Genomic DNA, 19,885 nt, shown 5'->3' on the forward strand with positions numbered 1-19,885 from the left:
TTTCAGGAATTTGGGGAACGGGGCATCCAAATCCCACAGGCAGCTTTGAAAGTACCAGCTCAAGTCTTAACATAATTAAATAAAATAAATAAATAACCCATAAGGGGGAAAAATAACTTAGCTGTTCCTTAGCTCCTTAAAGTTCAGATTCAGTTCAAGTTTGGATCAAAATTTAGGTCAGTTCTTATTTTATCCAGACCATCCCTAATTTCTTGATACATTTATTCAAGAGAAATTTAGAGTAAAACTGTCACAGAGAAAACTAACTATACATAAAAAAAAGTGTAAGATGGTCTCAATCCCTAAGAAAACTGTATTTCCATTGCCACACTCCCATAAGAAATCATGCGGTTCTTTGCCATCTGCTGCACTGTTACTAGCTGTTTATAACAACAAATCTGTCAAGAGAAATATGTTCACATAAAGCCGATGACATATGTTTTCTATTAACCAATGTAAAGAATATTTTAATATACTGGAGATTCTCACAGACTGCAATGTTTAGGGGAAAACAATGAAACAAAATGGACCAGATCCTTTGTTGGAAACTTCAAGGGCTGGCAGAGTAGGGCTGCACCATACCAGCTCTATGTTGCTCCCTGCATCAGAAGAATTCTCTCAAGTGCCACTGAAGCTTCCTTACAGACCCTATATGCTACCAATGTGGACTACAGGAGATGGAGCAATGCCCAGATTCTGGTTTTCTGTGAGCAGCCTTCTCCACTGGGACCAGCCCCAGACACCTATGCTGGGTGAGATACTACTGTCAAGGTGGAAGCGTTAGTTAATATGTCCAGACCTGCAGTGTGCATTGGTGGACAGAGTTAGAGAGATTTCCTAGTGAACGGAAAGAGGGGAAAACCTACAACATTTCCCAGCCAGGGCTCTGACAGAAGGTCAGACCATCCCAGTTCTCCAAGGAACTCAGAGCTCTCCATCATAACTCACTCTTCACAGCTAGCACCACCAGAGGATGAGCAATAAACACCAGGCTGGTATTTAAACCTATCCCTGGTGGGGTGGGGCACCAGGAAATGAAGATGCCTCTCAATTGCAGGTTTGGCACCATTGTCTGACCCACCCCTGTCTCCAGCAGGAACCCACATCTAGAACAGCAACATGTCTTGCATCTCTATAAGACATAAGAGTCAGCAGAGCCTGGAATACTTAATAGGGATCATTCCGAACTGTATGATCATTCTGAACAGAATCAAGCTGTGTTGTCCCAACAAAGACATGCCTTGAAACATGGCAACACCCCAACTTTCCAATTACTCTAGAGCCTCACAACTCTAACCATGGCTACAAAACATTGCTTAACACATGAAAAAATTAAAAGCTGCAGTAACTTGATTGATAAAATTTATCATTCTAATTAAATGTCAGACAAAAACAACTCCGATTTTCCCAGACCTAACATTTCAACAGAGCATAAAAATAGACTTAAAACTGGTCAACGTTTAATGTAGCCCGGTTTTCTGTATCTCTAGTTTCCTGTACAGCATGGAATACAAAAAAAAGGAAAGAACCTTGACTCACGTTGCTTTTCCTGGAGAAAGCCAGATGAGCAAACCGCAGACTCTTCACCTGCTAAGAAAATAAGACAAAGTGAAATGAGCCTCGTTTACATGAGTCAAGGTCTTTAACTTTTTCTCAGATACTGTGGTGTGCATATCACAATGGGCCACAATTTGACACTGGTTTACACAGTTCCCATTGACTTCAATGGGGATAGCTCAGCATGCAGAATGATGCTGGGAAATGACTAGCTTTTCATCAAATGCTCCTCGCCCGATTTTTTTTTTTTTTTTTGTAAAAAGGGATCACAGGTAGCTTTCCTACCCAGCAGTTTATTTAGTTTGTTTGTAACATCACCCCCTGGGATTTTTTCTTTCTATCTGCCACACAAATTGTAACCAATTTAGTGATATTATAAACCATCAGTCTCCATTTACAGGCTGAAAGTTGTAGACAAAGGGTTTTTTCCTTTAAGTCTAAATGGTGCAAAACTGGGACATGGAAATATTAATGACAGCAATAATCTGCTAGGCTCCAGTACTGCAACTGCTTCTACATAGACAGACCCCTGACCCCACAAGAGCCCCACTGATTTAACTGGTGCTTTGCATTGACTTTAGTGGGGCTCCATTTCGGTGGAGGGGTCCACACATGTAGTTTTCATTGCAGGATTGGGGCATTATGAGACACTTTGCATCCATGGATCTCAAAGCACTTCACAAAGGAAAAACAGTATCATCACCACCATTTTACCAATAAGAACAACTAAAGGTATGTCTACACTGCAGCTGAAGGTGCAATTTCCCGCTTGGGTAGACGTACAGGCACTAGCTTTGATCGAGCCAGTGGGCTAAAAATAACATTGTAGCTGGGGCAACATGGGCGGTGGTGTGGGCTAGCCACCAGAGGACAGTCCTGTCCAAGACACTAGGTAGGCTCATGCAACTAGCCTGTGCCACCATGGCTACGCTATAGTGCATGTACATCTACCCAAGCTGGACATTACATCCTGCAGCTCCATGGTAGATGTACCTTAAGGCACAAAGAGGGGAACTGACTTGTCCATGGTTAGTGGTAGAGCTGGGACTAGAACTCAGGTCTCCCATCCCTGCCCCACGGTCCCTATGAACCATACTGCCTCATTGTATTAACCTTTCTAACTAAGACACACACACACACACACACACACACACACACACACACACACACACGTTAGTAAACCTAACCTCAGTGCTGTGTACAATGCAATATATAGTTTTTAATGTTTCAAATAGTCTTCTGGAAATAATAAACCACAGAGGCCTATGTCCCTGGAAACTCTAATATCCTCGTAATGTCAGGTGTCATTTCCATTTCCTGTTATATGAACTTCAAGCATAGTCTCAGTTTATATCTAGTACAACCTTTACCAGGGGACAACAACATGCTCTTGAACAAAGATGGACTCAGTCTAGGCGTCTTTTCTATCTCTAACTTCTATGATCCTTTGAAGAAAAATAGCCAACGAACCAAACCCCTTCCAGCCATTCTGATCATAATTGAAGTTGCAAAGTCTCGCTCACATAAGAAGTCCTTGTTTCCACAATAACTTCAGTGTCTCAGCTACCACTTTGTGGTAACAATAAATATTTGCAAATAAAACTGACCACTGCAGAGTACTTCTATGCAGAGTTTTTGTTTTTGCAGCATTTTGCAGTCTACAGTTTTTTGGGCATTTACTGGACACTTTTCTGCTTGATTCAACTTATGGATTCTGCACATTAGATTTCTCACCATTTTATACCTTTATAAAACTCCCCGTTTGAAGAGTAACAGCAAATGTCAACTTATGGATGCACATGACTTTTTTTTTTTTTTTTTTTAAATAATAGCTGTAGGCACTACTCTGGAGAGACAGACCTGGCTTCAGTCAGAGACAGGATCATCGTATATGGACCTGTTAAATAGCATTTTAAAAGAAAAATCCACCGTTTAAATAGCTGCATATGGCAGAAACAAATTCACTCTTCAATAAGTGACAAAGCGCTTTGACCTTATCTGCATACTGGTATAGTCGAAGCAGTATAGAATAAGCTATACTGGTAGAAGGCATCTTTATCATGGTACAATTCTGTTCACGATAGGGCGCATACCGGCATAAGCCCTACCAGTTTGAAAAAAAAAAATCACACCGTAACGAACATAGTTGTATCGGTACAAAAACTGTGAGTGGACCTTCAAGAATACAAACCTGAATCTTTCATATTCCTTTTATCCTTCAGCATGGGAATGGATTATTTATTTATTTGTTTGTTTGTTTTAAAAGAAACTCAGTCTTACTCAATGGAATTATTCATCATGTAGTACCAAAAGCTTTTGAAGGGCCAGGAATGTATATTCCTGAATTTGGTTACTTGTGCCATCAACTTGTCAGTCTAGGGTCTAATTAATGCTCCTCTGTGTCTGTCTGACTTGCGAAAGTTACTAAATACACATCACTAAAGTCCACAAGTATAAGCATACCAGGAGCACCTGTTAAAAACTTAACAGTACAACTGTGCAGCGCAGACCTGCCCCAATGAAGCTAATGGAAAGGTTCCTGTTGACTTTGCTGGGAGTTCGATCAGGGCCTAAGATGAGAAAATCTCTAGCTGAAATTTCCTGAGTGTCAGGATTAGCAGGGTTGGTAATTTGATTCATAGCTTCCCTGACCAAGAACTGAACCTGTGCTGCAGCAGTGACTATACTGAATCCAGACCAGTAGGGAGGTGACACCAGATCTAACATGGAACCATAGACCATGAACTACTATGAAGCCCTTCAAATCTCACTGTCTCAAATTTAAATCCTGCTGATCGACTCCAGCTGGTTTATCACCATATCACTTTTTCAGCTTAGTACAGATTAAATGCTTCACCAGTCTGCCTTATCCGGTCTTTAACTACAAAGGTGACCTCCACTATCAAAAACTGCTAATTTATCAAGCATCAAACCAACCAAAAACAATTATGAGTACCAACACCCAACAAGCATCAATTACAGATAAATATTTTAACCGTCACAGGCCAAGAAAAATGTATGTCAGCGATATAAACCACATCTTGCATCTAAAGCTAGTGGAAAATCGTGGATGAGATCCCAGAGACAAGAGCAATTACAGTTTCTCTTTTACATAATCTGGTACTTTTTCCTAGGACCTATAGACTTTTTGGTGATTACCCATTTGGCAGACCTAATATTCTATAGCCTGTAGAAGGGAAAGAGCCATTTCTGGAACAGCTGTCAACTGCACATTATAATTTCAAAAAGCAGTTTGAAAATTTTTCTTTTGTCGGAATTATGACTTTTTGAAAACTTTTGACAATGCTACAAAAAAATTTCAATTGGGGTTTCAAAAAATTCCGACCAGCTCTAATAATTACTATTTATTGTTTGTACTGTAGTAATGCTTAGAGATCCAGTTGAAATACATACATATATAATGAGAAGGAGTCCCTCTTATATTACAATGATATTTCCAAACACAAACCAGCTTCCCCACATGCTTCTAGAGAAGGGCAGGGTAGTATCAGCATCAGACCTACCTACTTCTGCCTTCCTTCAGGCTCCCTACTCTCCTCCAGCCCTTCCTTCTTGTTTGCTCATAGGGTCTTGGCTGCTAGGGATAATGCTACCCAATTAGCCCCTCAGCTTTATCTCCATTCAGTTAATTGGCCTCCTCTGCTGACTGCCTGTCTTTCAATGAGAGTTCAATTAATATAAACTGGTGGGGCGTTGAGTGACAGGGTGCTGAGTTAGCTCCCAGCAGGTACTCTTCTTCAGCTAACATATTTTAAATAGATTTTGCTGTTACACTAGCATAATTAGAGAGCGGAGAGAGTGAACACCTTGAGAATCAGCCCCATAACGAAAAGGAATCCATGCCTTTTACCACTGATGGATGGACCAATTGAGGACAGCAAACTCAGTCACAGCTTTCTTTTTTGTCACAGGTCCTCAAGTTACCACAGCCAGCACCTCAGCTTTTAAATAGCCCTGCAGCATGGAGCATGCTGCAAAGAACAAGTGCCAGGCCCTCTAATTTACAGCAACAAAAAGCTGCCACTCTGCATTTTTCATGCTGAAATAGCAAGCAATGAAAGTCTCTTGGCATCTGACATTTGAGGCAAGAAAATTGTTTGAATTAACCTCTTTTCAATCTTCATATTCAATCTCTTTCACTTATCAGCGCCTCGTCGGGGCATTTGGCGGATTGCAGCACCGCCAAAGAGCTTGGTTGTAAATGTTATCTATTTTTAGCTTATTGGGGAGAAAGTGCTATCTGCAGTAGCTCGTAGACAGAGGAGTAATGGTTGAGGTGAGCCATCCGTCACTATCTGTGGAAGGGCTTCTGAAGTCTTCAGGAACGTGACTGTTAAAAACTAGGTCATCACTCACTTTGTGGCTTGCGTAGGCCATGCTTGTTATTCACACCAGGGGCTCCTTGAATAACTCCACTTTCCCTCTCACAACCTCTGTGTGCCATGCTCCCATCCCCCTGTATTTCGGGGACTCCCTGCAACTCTCCCCAGCCATCCCCCTGCCCATTCTCCATCCCATACTAATGGCTCTGTGTGCATACCACCCCCACTTCCCCCATGCCCTCATTCCCCCCACACCAAGGGCTCTATGTATTCTCTGATCCCCCGGCCTCCAGGTCCCCTTCACCGGGATTCCTCACGTCCCTCCCACCATGGCAGGGGTTTTATCTCCTACCCCCGTCCACACACACACAGCAGGGTCGTGTCTGCTCCCCTTTCCCATCTCCCCCCACCATGACTTAAGGGGAGGCAGACACACAGAGCCCCCACCAGCATCCCCCAATTCTTCCCTCAACCAGGGGTTATGTACACTCTATTCACTCCTTCCCCCATAGCAGGCTCCCCCATTCCCCACCCCATCCCATGCCAGAGGTTGTGTGTTCGCCCCCCATTTCACTATCTTTCTCCTCCTGCCACCTTATTTTTCTGTCTGGGAGTTAAATTGTTCAAGATGCCAATATGTTAAACTCTAGGAGAACAGGCGGAAATGAGATGGGGTATTGTTATGCAGGAAGACATTAATGGATGCCATCACCCAGTTTGATCTACAGACAACTGAAGAGGTGTTCGAGGCTGAGGCTGTCCTAAAGAGCTGGCAGAGGCTTAATGGGTTCCATTCCCCCCTGCTTTGCAGTTCCCCAACTTTCCCAGAAATCAATAGGGTTCTGGCCATTGCTGTATAGAACATTTTCTGAAATTTTGGAATCGATCAGATGCAGTGTTCAAAAGTTATCACATTACGGAGACAGAAATTGAGTCATGTTGAGCGTAAGGCCTTCAAAAGCTCAGCCAACAAGGACTGAGGCTCCATATCGTGAGCAAAGTGAAATGTTTCAAATCACTTGAGTCCAAAATGCACCAAAAATACATGAGGCAGAAGGAGGTGAGGTAATATTGTTTAATGGACCAGCTTCCCAAGCTTGTCTCTCTTACCAACTCATACAATAATGTTGTATGCAGTGTTGTTGTAGCCGTGTTGGTCCCAGGATATTAGAGAGGCAAGATGGGTGAGATTAATATCTTTTATTGGACCAGCTTCTGTTGGCGAGAGAAACAAGCTTGTGAAGTTGGATCAGTAAAAGGTATTACTTCACCCACTTGTCTCTCTAATATCCTGGGACCCGACTCAGACACGACTACAACAATACTGCGTACAAAAATACAAGATGTCCATTAAACAACAAAGGAATTCAGGAACAGAACTTTCCTCTAACAGCTATAGCTCACGGTGTGTGTAACTCTGCTCACCAGGTTCTTATATTCCCAAATACTGGTTTACTAAATATTAATCATGGAGGGAGGATAAAGATGCCTTAAAATTACACTGCATATAAGAAGTTGTCCAACCCTGAACAAGAGAGCTGGATGAATAATAGAAAATAGCTTTCACAAAGGCTTTCAAGCTCATTTTTGTTCTGCAGCTTTCAAAAAGGAACTTTTTTTTTTAATTCAAAATTTTGTATCAAAAATTTTCACTTTTGAAAACTTTTTTTTTTTAAACCAATGCTTTTGTTTTCCTTTCGCCTGCCTTTTTAAAAACTATATCCATTTTGCCAATGAACTAGAGGGAGGGGAGAGAAAAGGAAAAGGGGGGGGGAATTACAAATTGAAAACTGAAAAACAGACTAAAAATTGGCTGCTCACTCCAAGGGTGCTGAAACAATTTGTACAGTGGGGGTGCTAAGAGCCATTGAACCAAACTGTAAACACTGTATATAATGGAAACCACTTCAAGCCAGGGGGTGCAGAAGCACCATCATCACCCCTAGTTCCAGCACCTGTGGCTCACTCTCAAGTCACTAGATTTAGTCAACTCAAAACCTGCATCCTGTTTCCATTCAGTGTTATTTCTTGACAGGAGAGTCCTCCATGTATTTACGTAAAAAAGTATGAACTTGTGAATGAAAAGCACTTTGTCAGCTTAGCGTGTATAACAACGGAACACCACAAATGAAAAGAAAATAGAGAACGGTAGGAAAATTGTATTTAGCCAGCAGAGCTGGGATGAAGCTACAATCTGAACGCCAAGTCATTTCCTGGGATCTAAACTAATTTTTCTTTTTACAAAAAAGACATTTTCTCAGGAGCCACTAACCTTGCCTTAGGCTACAGTATCATCTGCAATGAAGACAAACGCTAAGAATGTGTCATCCCGTTATACCTTCCACTCCCAAAGTTCCAGTCAGTGCCTGCTCTAATACAGATTCCAGACACATCCTTGATGTTTAATCCTTTCGTAGGGGGAGGAGAGGTGAGAAGAGTTCTGAATGAGAAGCCTGTCACACTTTCATCCAGGCTATGAATATTTTTAAGCAGCACTGTAATTTTCTCATTTATAGCAAACTACTCCACAGAGCAGAGATATTTTGATGGAGTCACACATTCCAGCAGCAATGATCTATAATAAACATAAAGCATCCCTGATGCTGACTTGTAACACACTCACCAGCGGGTTACATGTGCACATAAAGGTGAGAGAGAGAGAAGGGGGTTCTCTTATTGGAAGTACAATTCTATTTCCACCAAAGGAAGTTAGGAGAAATGGCATATTTAACTGCGTCCTTTCATTTCACTTCACAGCCTTTGATCAAAGATCTACATAATTTATAAATCTAATTTAAAAATAATTACATTTACATACAAAAATAATCCGCACAACAGGCTTGACTTCATGGTGGTTCAAGGAATTTAATTTTATGCTGATGGGGTCTGTTTAAAATTCTAAAAGCTCATGTCAGTTCACATGGGGGCGGGGGGGGGGGGACGGACACAGACATGTATTAGAATGAAGATAACTGGCCATGCACAAATTTGCTACTGGGCAACGCATGCTGAGCACCGTTCGTTTTCCCCTGGGCTGAACTGCTAAAATGGGGGTTGCTGGGGGCTGAATGCTTTTGAAAGTCCGGCCCATATTCAGAAGCCTACAAGGGAGCTGGGATCTTTTGAAAACCTGGCCCCTGATTATGGGTGCGGAGCTCTTACAAATCTGGCCCAGTGCTCTTCTGAAAATCTGGTCTTAGAGATTTAGGGTCCAATCCAAAACCTACTTAAATCAATGGGATTCTTATCTTTAGCCCTTTGGAATGGGACCGCAGGTCTTGTCTTCACTGAAGATTTAACCACAGATTTCCCATTAACGCTCTCCATGTTCACACATGCACACACCTCTGTCAGTGCTGCGCAGTGTGGCTATATTGCAGACCCCAAGTTAGCTGAACTGAAAACATGCAGCCACTGGCAATCACAACAATCTAGATGCAATGGTCCTCCAAATCCTTTCTTCTTAACCCCCTGGGCACCCATTCCTGCATACTATCTTGCCATCTACCTGTGCTCAGACCCCTGACTGGAAGTAGATTATTCAATCAGTCTCTGCTCAGCACCTGCACTCTTGAGTTTGTCTGCTTGAAGTTTCTTCAGCCTCCTATATCTCCACTGTTTGATACAGCAGAACAATGCCCACAGTGAAACTCACAGGTATGCCTACCCATGTTACAATTACACCTTCTCTTGCCACATAGACATACCCTTTAGATTTCAGACCCTGCACGCCAAGTCTTCTTCCCTCCTTCCACCCATTTGCAGATTACTCTCAGTGAGTGACACGGTGAGTGACACAGTTGTACCGATCAAACTCCCGGTGTAGACAGCACTATGTTGACAGGAGGGCTTCTCCCACTGACATAATTACCACCTCTCAGGAGATGGAGTACCTACGCTGATGGGAGAAGCTCTCCCGTTGGCCTAGGTAGCGTCTTCACTACCTACTCTGCCTGTCCACACCGGTGCTATGTCCCTGGCACCAGGGAGCTGGACTTGCTTTAAACACAGGGGCCAGCCACCCTGTGACAGCTATTCAGTGAGTTGTTGTACTATGAATCTTGGCATACACTCCCAGATAGCTGTAATGCTGGTCCCGGCCTGACACAAGACCAGCGTAGACGCAGGGAGTGACAGTACAGTAAGCGTGGTTGTGCTCTTGTGGGCCAGGCTACCACAGGTTGACTGACCCATGGTGTCTTACCCTGTGGTTAGCATGAAGCTGAAGACAAGGCCCCAGTTAGCTCGAGACTGGACAGCACTTAAAATCATGAGGCATAAAAGTACAGCCAATTGTTCACAACTCCTTAAGGTTCAGTTATATCACAGAAAGCTACCATTACTCTGCTTTACTGTGATTATAAAGTAACCTAAGGCAGCTGTGAAAGTCTAGATGTTCCTAACAGATTTATAGGTCTCAAAAACATCATTCGGTTGCACAACAGAGCTGGAAATTTTATCCTCCACGTAAAGTTTGTTGCCCAAAAGGATGTGACAACATAAAAAAAGTCTTAAAAGTCTTACAACTGAAACCTGGTGCTACCGTAGTTACCTTCTTACCCAGAGCGCTGCTGGGGGATGCTTTGCAAGAAAGTGATATATAGGCTCAATCAGATCTGGTCAGTCATAGATTCACAGGGGTAGACTGTATAACCCATGCGCAAGGGACTATACACATGAGCGCAGTGCTCAACAACATGAATCCAGGTTGCACAACGTAGTCCACAGAGACTCCAAAAACTACGAGGTCACATAGTCCTTCCCCCGCCATCTCATTTCAAAGAGTTCAAGGAAAATCCCTTTGGAGTCCTTTCTGGTTTACATCTTATGTTCCTAGAATCTCATGCCTCAGGGCTTCAGCTGGTCACTTGCAGGAGTTAAGAATGGATTTTTTTTTTCTCCAGGGTATTCTGAGGTGATGGTGGGTTGGGTTTTTTGTTTGTGTGTTTGTTTAGGGATTTTTTCCCCTCCTTCCCCTGAAGCATTAGAGATGGCCACAGCTAGAGATGGGACGCTGGACAGGGAGGGCCAGCGTCTCGAGGTGGCACCGAGCAGTCTCTCTCAGGTGCTTGGCTGGCTGGTTCTTGCTCAGGTGCTGAGGGTCTAACCAATCACCATATGTGGGGTCAAGAAGGAATTTCCCCCCAGGGCAGATTGGCAGTGGCTCCTTCCTCTGCAGTGGAGGGATGCAGGTAGGGTTTGCCACCCATCCAGTTTTCACCTGGACAGTTCAGGTTTTAGCCTCTGTGCCCGAGTGCTATTTGACAAGTCCTGATGTCCATATTCTTTTTATTGTGGGGGAAAAGGTGGGGCAGGGTTTGGGAGGAAGAGGTGGAGAAGGGGACGGGGCCTCGAGGCGGAGAAGGGGGTGGGGCCTCGAGGGAAGACACGGAGTAGGGGCAGAGCTGGGGGAAGAGGCAGAGCAGAGGGCGGGGCCTCAGGAGTCCAGTACCAGCCATTAGAAAGGTGGCAACCATGGGGCAGGTCACTTGCCAGGATTATTCGGGTATATCTCACTTAATCATTTGCCTGCCATTGCAGGGGCCTTCGACACTGGTGCACCTCAGTTCCTCCTATTCTCTGCCTCTGGCACATAACCGTTTAATGTCTTAAGGTCTATAATACTTTAGTCCAATTTTGGTTGTTAGATTTAGTGCATGGGTGCTGGGAAGTGTTGGCAGCCTGTGATATACAGGAAGTCAGACTAGATGATCTGGTGGCCCACTTTCCTGAGCCCAGATGGATCCAAGGACTCTGGACAACCCAAGGGACTCAGACTCCAGCCCAAAGAATTCCCCTGTGGCAGGGACATTAATTTAGTGTTTATTGTTTTGTATGATCTGTACTCTCCTGTGCTTTACAAGCTCAAGTACAAAGAAGCACAAAGGTGTTAGGGTGTGTGTGGGGGCAGGTGAGCGGAGGAGCCCCATTTCTGAGAAGAGGGAGCTGGTGCTGAGGAAATGTGCCAGAGAGTGCCATGGGAGAAACCAGGGCTGCACCCTGCTGAGGCTCTAGGAAGCATAACACACACAGAGGCTTGGATTCCCCTCAGAGCCATCCTAGTGCATGGTCAGCAAGATGCGCTTCTTCAGATCTGTGACAAAGACTAGACTAGTGAAGTGACTGAAATTTATGCTACATTTAAAGAGCCTGATTCTGAAAGCTACTTTAGCATATAAGTAATCTCACTAAACTCAATAGGACTGCTCACTTGGTGAAAATTTGGCACATGCTTAAGTACTTTCCCAAATCAAAGGCCACTGAGATTTATGCTCTGAAAAGTAACTAAAAATAGCATCCTGGGTTCCCATGTTTATTTGTTTGGCAGTAATTTCCACATGATGTCTGCTGGTGCTGCCTACCCAGCTCTACATCTGAAAAGACGAGCTGGAATCTTTCTGGGTCACACCACCAACCACAGAGATTCTGCAGTCAAAACTTACAATACATCTATCTCACTCTCCCAGCACTGCATTGGCTCTGCAGCGCTAGCAAAGGTAAAGACTATTTAGTCACTTAAGTAAGCAGATAGGACTCAGAAAATACACAGGGGAAGGGTGCAATTTTTACATAGTCACTTTTCAGAGCAGAGTTACATTTTAATATGTAGTCATTATGCATGCAGCAACCTTTGCAGAAACCGTACTCCAGGACTCTGTACTCTGGTCTCTTGTGCTTACATTTTGCTATTCCCTGAGATTACATGAGTCTTGTGAGTAGCTTCAAAGGACAGAGCAGAGTATGAAAAGCCTCAGAATTGAGGGTCAAACAACAGACTTTTTCTGGCCTCGGGACATCAGCTTCTGGGGTGACAATCAGTTTCGCAGTCCGTTTGTGCTAGTGATCTGACTCTAGTTTACATTTTAAATCAAAATAAAATTGGGGTAAAACTATTTATTTTGCATTTCAGAATTCAGGTTTTTTCCCTCCTGGTAAGAATACTGAGAGATGTTGTGGTTAGATTAGAGATTAATTTAAACTTTGTTTTTAAGGTCTAAGTTTTGTTTTCTCATCTGTCCATGACAAATGTTAAACTGATAGGAATAGAATTGCATCAAAGCTTGAAGGAGAAGAGGCAAAAGAACCTAAGTGTGGAGGCAGCATGGTCCAAGGAGATAGGAAACTGGGTTGGGAGTCAGAGAACCCAGATTCTATTTCAAGCTCTGCCACTGATGTGTTATGTGACCTTGGGCAAGTCACTCATGTGCTTCCATTTCCCCGTCTGTGATATCAGGATAATAATACTGACTTTCCTTTGTAAAGCCTTTTGATCTCTAACGATGAAAAATCCTATATGGAACTGATTTCAGTGGGTGCTGAATTAGCCTTGAACTGCGCAAAAAGAAGAGGGGAACCAGCTGAGGGATTCATTGCAGGGTCAGGGCCTCAGGGACCATTTTCAAAATCATAAGATGTAACATTTTCTCATGTGCCAATCAAGTTAAGCTTTTTACATTTCCTATGCATTTGCTGATCTCTACTTTAGAACATAAATAAAACAATATTTAAAAATATAAGAAGATAGCAGTTGCAGAACAGCACCAGTAACCTGCACTGAGGTAAGCTGCCGTCAATTATGATCTGCACGTAAAGGACAGCAGGAATCTAATTCATTATTTATCTCTAGAACCTGCTGGTATAAGTAAGTCTGTTGTTTACATCAGCCATCTGATAATTTAATAGGCAGTAGCATTCCAAAATGTATCTGTCCTCTCCCTTCCCTACTTGCTGCACTAAGCCAAATATTCTGTTTGCTGTTCTTCACATCATTTGGCAACAGCAGATGCTATGTCAATAAAATTAATAGCAGCATAAACTGCACCGTCAGTTATATACAAACACCCTTTAAATATTTGACTCTGGGAAAAGATAAGGGGAGTGGGGGAGAGTCACATACCACCTGAAGGAAAAAAAAAATCAAGGGGCTTTTTTATACCAAATACTGATTCACTGTAGGCACAATTAATGTGAAGAGGGAAATAGGGGGCATGTGGGGAAAGGGAGAAATAAGCAAAAGCCATTGTGTTAAAAATAAAGTGCCATAAGGCTTCTATACTATAAACATACATCAGTATAACTACGTTGCTCAGGGTGTAAAAGCCCTGAGCAAAGTAGTTACATCGACCTAACCCCCGGTATAAACAGCGCTATGTCGATGGGACAGCTTCTCCTGTCGACATAATCCACCTCTGCAAGAGAGAGTAGCTAACTACGCTGATGGGAGAAGCTCATAAGCCACCGAAGAATTCTTAATGCACTGACAGACACAGCAAGAGAGGTGACACAAGTTTGCAAAAGCAAGTCTTTGCACAGCAGAGCTCCAGAAAAATACCAGGGCGTGAGCCATAACACTGGGGGGAAATGTGTTTGTTTTAAGTGATCTGCCTCAGGAATGGAGGGCAAGTCTACATGACAGCGCTACCTCAGCGCAGCGTCTCTGCCACAGCTGCACCGCTGAAGCGCATCTGGTGAAGACACACAATGCCGATGGGGGAGCACTCTCCCGTCGGTATAATTACTCCACCTCTGTGAGAAGCAGAACAATATGTTGGCGGGAGACCATCTCCCGCCAATATAGTGCCAGTGTGAACAGTGCAAAACCTGCATGGCTCAGGGGGTCCCTTTTCACACCCCTGAGTGACGTAAGTTATATTGACTTAGGCTGCAGTGCAGACCGGCCCTCAGTGGCTCCAATTAATTGTAGAATGGGTAGTGACCAAAATTAATTGGCATCAAATAGCTTCCCTCTGGCCTAGGTGAAATGAGATGGTGGTTTGGCTTCGGGTCCTGCTGGGCTAGTATTGCAACTGGCACCTGTCTTCGCAGAGGGGCTATGGACTGAGTTACACACCCCTAGAAGTGATCCCTCCAGAGAGGTTACATTGCTAATGTGACAATTAAGTAGGGAGGAAGCACAGAGTCATAGAGTTTAAAGCCAGAAGGGACCGCCAAATAGATCATCTAGTCTGACCCCCTGTGTATCACAGGCCACCAATATCACCCAGAACCACAGGTGCCAACTTTCCAAAGTGCCAGGGGGTGCTCGACCCCCAGTTCGGCCCCAGGCCCCGACCCCACTCCATCCCTTCCCCTGAAGTTCCACCCCTGCCCCACCTCTTCCCGCCCCACCTCTTCCTGCCCAGTTCTGCCCCCTCCCCAGAGCGGGCCACGTACTCCCCACTGGCCCCCAGAGCCTCCTGAACACCACAAATCAGCTGATCGCGGGAGGCGTGGGCAGAGAGGTGGAGGCGCGGGCAGAGAGGTGGAGGCGCTGATCCGCAGGGCCTGCTGGAGGACGGGAGGTGCTGGGGGGAGGTAGAGCTGATAGGCAACCACCAAATGATATCAAAGTATTACAGCCCACAGGAGACTAGACTGTCATGAGCCACAGCTGGAGAATAGGAGGGACCAAGGTGCATCAGTGCTCGAGGCCCCCTGCAATGGCAGCAAAGGATTAAGTGAGATACACCCAGTTAATCCTAGCAGGTCTATGTTACAACTTTAACCTTTTCCGTTTGCTCACTAGTTTCCAGATCTGTCAGTCCAACACTTTTCACAAACACAGAAGGCTTGTGTGGTATCCGATGAAGTGCATCCGATGAAGTGAGCTGTAGCTCACGAAAGCTTATGCTCAAATAAATTGGTTAGTCTCTAAGGTGCCACAAGTCCTCCTTTTCTCTTTTTACAGAAGGCTTTGTCTACATGCTGCCCCACCGTTTGTACTGGGGGGAGGAGGGGAGTTTAAATAGCAGTGATGTGTTGTAATTCCGCCGTGGGGACACTGCAGCCACAAATCAAAAGGTTCCTAGCTGGCGGCATATGCTGCTATTCACACCCTCGTAGTCCGAACTATGAGACAGGATAGTAGACATAACCTAAGGCTTCCAATTCACCATGTGCTTAGGAGCCTTGCTGAAGTGCCTGGCTGTACAGGGCTGGAACTGACTCATCTCCAAACTCACTGGAAATATTTCCTGGAAAATAAACACTCCTGTAATAATGATTTATTTGGCCTGCTGTGAGAAACAACTAATGGCCTAACTCGGACAGATTTCATACACTAGTAGAAATTGACTGCAAAATGAGAGAGGGGGAGAAAATATTCATTATACACTCAAGATGATGAGTGTATAATGTTAGAAAATCTGGCCCTAAATCTGGTTCTACTGTGCTACTGTACTTTGCAATTAACAAATTGCTGCCTGTCAGCTCCTTGGGGATTTTCCTCACCAAGGCATAATTCACCTCTGTACAAAGGGCAAGCACTACCCTGGTGCACCACTGAAACCCTTAAAAGGAGTGCTTAAGTAGGAATGAAAAAGTATGTGGGCCTTATTCTGGCCCTTAAGTACAGGTGAATTTCACCCCAAGAGACACAATAGAAGGTTTAATTGTTAAAAGGAGCTTCCTCTTTGTCTTTAGCTCAGTCAGTCTTTAGCTCATGAAAGCTTATGCTCAAATAAATTTGTTAGTCTCTAAGGTGCCACAAGTACTCCTTTTCTTTTTGCGAATACAGACTAACACGGCTGCTACTCTGAAACCTGTATTTTATATAAACATCTCTTGTGCTATACTTAAGATTCATATTTAACAGCAATCTAGTTGAAAAGTTGAGAAACACCTAGAAAGGCCAGTATTCAAAGTTCTCCTGTAGCCTTCCACTTCCTACTCTCTTATTCTTTTCAGAACACTTAATTGGATAGGCTCTTAAATTGGTGGAAAGCTAAAGCAAAATTGCCACCCAGTAGACAGTTAAAAAGTGCTGATGTTCTATTAACAACCAAATATTGAATATTCTGTCTTGTGCATCCACTTCTGAACCTTCATCTACAGTGAATCCGTTAACACCTCAATCATTTATTTTGTAGCATATTTTCCCTCCTTGCCTGATGTCATTTCTCCCTGCATCATGTCACATAATAGAAAACTAAAATCCTAATCTGGGGCAGAGAGTTGTGGCAAAATTTTTTTTAAAATGACTAGTGATTTTGGACACCCAACACGAGACAACTTAAAGGGGCCTAATTTTTCTGGGTGGTCTGAAAAACCAGGGCCCTGAAATATGTCTCCAGCTGGGCACCCAAAAGCTGTAGCGTCTAAAATCTCTAGTGACTTTTGGAAAACTTGTTCCCAGTTTCTTTATTCTGTCTGTAATGTGCTATGTGCACACACAACACTATTGACAACAGGAATTCCAAGCATTACAACAAACACCATCCTAAATCCCAGTGCTGTTAGGTTGCAATTTAAGTACTGAATAGGAGCTCATGAATGTTACCCTTTTGTAAGTGTACTGAATGTATTTTCATTTCCACAGAATCCAGAGTCCCAAATTCTGCCTTGGTTTACACCCTGTGAAACTCTACTGAAGTGACTAGGCCAGATTCCACTCTCAGTTACACTGCTGTAAATCCAGTGAGTTCAATGGAGCAACTCCAAATTTGCACTGTTACAACAAAGACCAGAATTTTCCCCGCTGGTGGTGAGAGTGAGGACCCACTGATTATGTGCTGCAATTGCAAGCAGATTGCTTTTCCTGGGGGCCTATATAAAACAGGCTTGTTTTGAACTGGAGGGAAATAGAAAAAAGTCTAATTAGCTCACTCCACAGATGCAATTCAAAATCAATCTCGTTCAAGAAAAATTACCTTAGTCTTCTGATTTTGTTCAGTGCCTTGCAGATATCATCCCTGGCAGGGAACCAGATGTGGCAGCTTGGAAAGTCAATTGGAAATTGTCCCTGTCATCACTTATAACTGCACCAGTCCACACATAAAACAGGCTCTTTTTATACAGTGGTGGGAAAAAACTGAGATCCAAAGATAGGACAATGGAGGGGAAGAAATCACAGCTCAATGGAACCATCATACCTTTGATCAAAAAGCATGCAAAAAAAGGGCAGAGGGAGGGAGTTACAAAGATCACCCTTTTTTAAAATCACAGCATATGGCAGGGATTCGGCACAATTTTATTCTCCACCTGCCGTAATCCCGTTTTTGGAGAGCAATCCCTCTGCGTTTTATTTAAAAGAGCATAATGGAATTTGTTCTATAAAAGGTCAGTGGGAATTGCATAACTGAGGCTACGTTTACAATACGAGTGCCATGGTGGCACATCTAGGCTGCTGTAGTACAATACCCATGGCACTGTTCTGTAGACACTTCCTAGAGTGACATAAGGAGTTTTCCCATCGCTGTAGAAACCGGAACAACAGACGTGCAACTGTAATGACAAATATGCGAAACAGAGCATTAAATTAACCCCAGCCCCACCCTATTGCATTATGGTAGCACCTACAGGCCTCAGATGAAGTCAGGAACCCATTGCCCGAGGCTTTGTACAAACCTTAAGGACAATCCCTCCCTTCAAGAGAGTTTAATCTCAATAGACAAGATATGCAAAGGGTACAGAGAAGGGAATATCATCATTTTACAGATAGGGAAGAAAGGCTCGGAGAGATTCAGGCTATGTCCTCGCTGCCCCACAGTTTGGACTGTGGCGGGTGAATAGCAGCGCGCACCTCCCCTGTCTGGATGTTGCCTGGGAGAACGACAGGGTTTCTAGTTCACATCATGTAATCCTGTTTGAAGAGGACTCCATTAATGAGAACTAGGAGCCTTTTAGGTTACGGCTACACTAGAGAGTTTACAGCAGCACAGCTGCACCGCGGTAAACTCTCTAACGTAGCCGCAAGAAGACATAGCCTGAGCTCACGCCCACAGTGTCCACATGGTGGGAATTACAGCACTGCACTTCTGTGCACGGTGCTATTCCTACCCGTTGTCTGAGCTGCTGGGCAGCGTAGACAAGGTCTAATGGACTTGCCCAAGGTGACAAAGGAAGTCTGTGGCAGAGACACCAATTGAACCAGACCTCCTGAATCCCAGTGCAGTGCCTCAACCACAAGACCAGCCTTCCACTTACAACATTGTTCAAGGAAGCAGCCAAGACCATATCTTTCAGAGTGATGGTGTGTAAATACACTGGTGCTCTGATACCACGGAGATGGGCACATAAAAAAAAGTTAGATATACTGTTCAAGAATACAATTAATTACCTGATCAGACTCCGCCAATTGCTTATTGCAGTTTCAGTAATGCTGTAAATGAATGGAGTGAAGCCTGATCATGCTTTTTCTCAGTATACAAAATACTCTCTCCAGAAGATTCCATGAGGCATTAAGACTTAGAGATTCCAGCATGATTCATTGTATACCCTTGTCTAGTTTCTTCTCCAGTACAGCCAGTTTTGTTTCATGCTATTTCAAATCTACTAGCCCAGAAAACCACAAAGTTTGGGAGTTCTGCCTCAGTATTCATGGTGGGGAAAAAACCTTCAGGATGATAGGTAGATAGTCTTTAAGTGGTCTTGACCCAAAGCTGACAGAATGACAGATGTCTCAATTAATAGGGACCTAGGGAGGTGACAGGTTAATGAAGCTCACACATACAGACTGCATGTAAGTATTCCTTAAATCATAGCATCATAGACTTTAAGGTCAGAAGGGACCATTATGATCATCTAGTCTGACCTCCTGCACAATGCAGGCCACAGAATCTCACCCACCAACTCCTGTAACAAACCCCTAACTTATGTCTGAGCTACTGAAGTCCTCAAATCGTGGTTTAAAGACTTCAAGGTGTAGAGAATCCTCCAGCAAGTGACCCGTGCCCCACGCTGCAGAGGAAGGTGAAAAACCCCCTGGGCCTCTGCCAATCTGCCCTGGGGGAAAATTGAAAATGAGACCTTCGAGCTAAAAATATAAATTAGTTCCATTGACTTTTCAAAAAAACAGTCATGATAAAATCATTGTGAAAATTTAGAATGACGAATTTTCACAATTTAATCTTGAGGTATTGCTCAGCCATATTTCAAAAACACCCCAACCACCAGACAACTAATATACAGCCCAAAGGATTAATAGATAACCACACACAGTAATGAAGACGATCTGGGCCTGGGTGCAACATAAAACTCACCCTCAA

The 19,885-nt window shown here is 43.7% G+C and overlaps 1 protein-coding gene across 7 annotated transcripts in view; it reads right to left on the bottom strand.

The window, feature by feature from the left end:
* PITPNM3 (PITPNM family member 3) overlaps positions 1–19,885 on the bottom strand; it is a 347,956-nt gene that overhangs the window by 145,954 nt on the left and 182,117 nt on the right. For 5 of the 7 annotated variants that reach the window (XM_074974515.1, XM_074974517.1, XM_074974516.1 and 2 more), the window contains one exon: positions 1,540–1,590. The exons of 1 other annotated variant lie outside the window; for it this stretch is intronic. In XM_074974515.1, coding sequence (XP_074830616.1) covers positions 1,540–1,590 — 51 coding nt within the window. The remainder of the gene's footprint in view (positions 1–1,539; positions 1,591–19,885) is intronic. One more of the 7 variants, XM_074974513.1, reaches the window with a different exon arrangement.

Source organism: Natator depressus, chromosome 17, assembly GCF_965152275.1.
Source record: "Natator depressus isolate rNatDep1 chromosome 17, rNatDep2.hap1, whole genome shotgun sequence".
In the NCBI taxonomy this organism is placed as follows: domain Eukaryota; kingdom Metazoa; phylum Chordata; order Testudines; family Cheloniidae; genus Natator; species Natator depressus.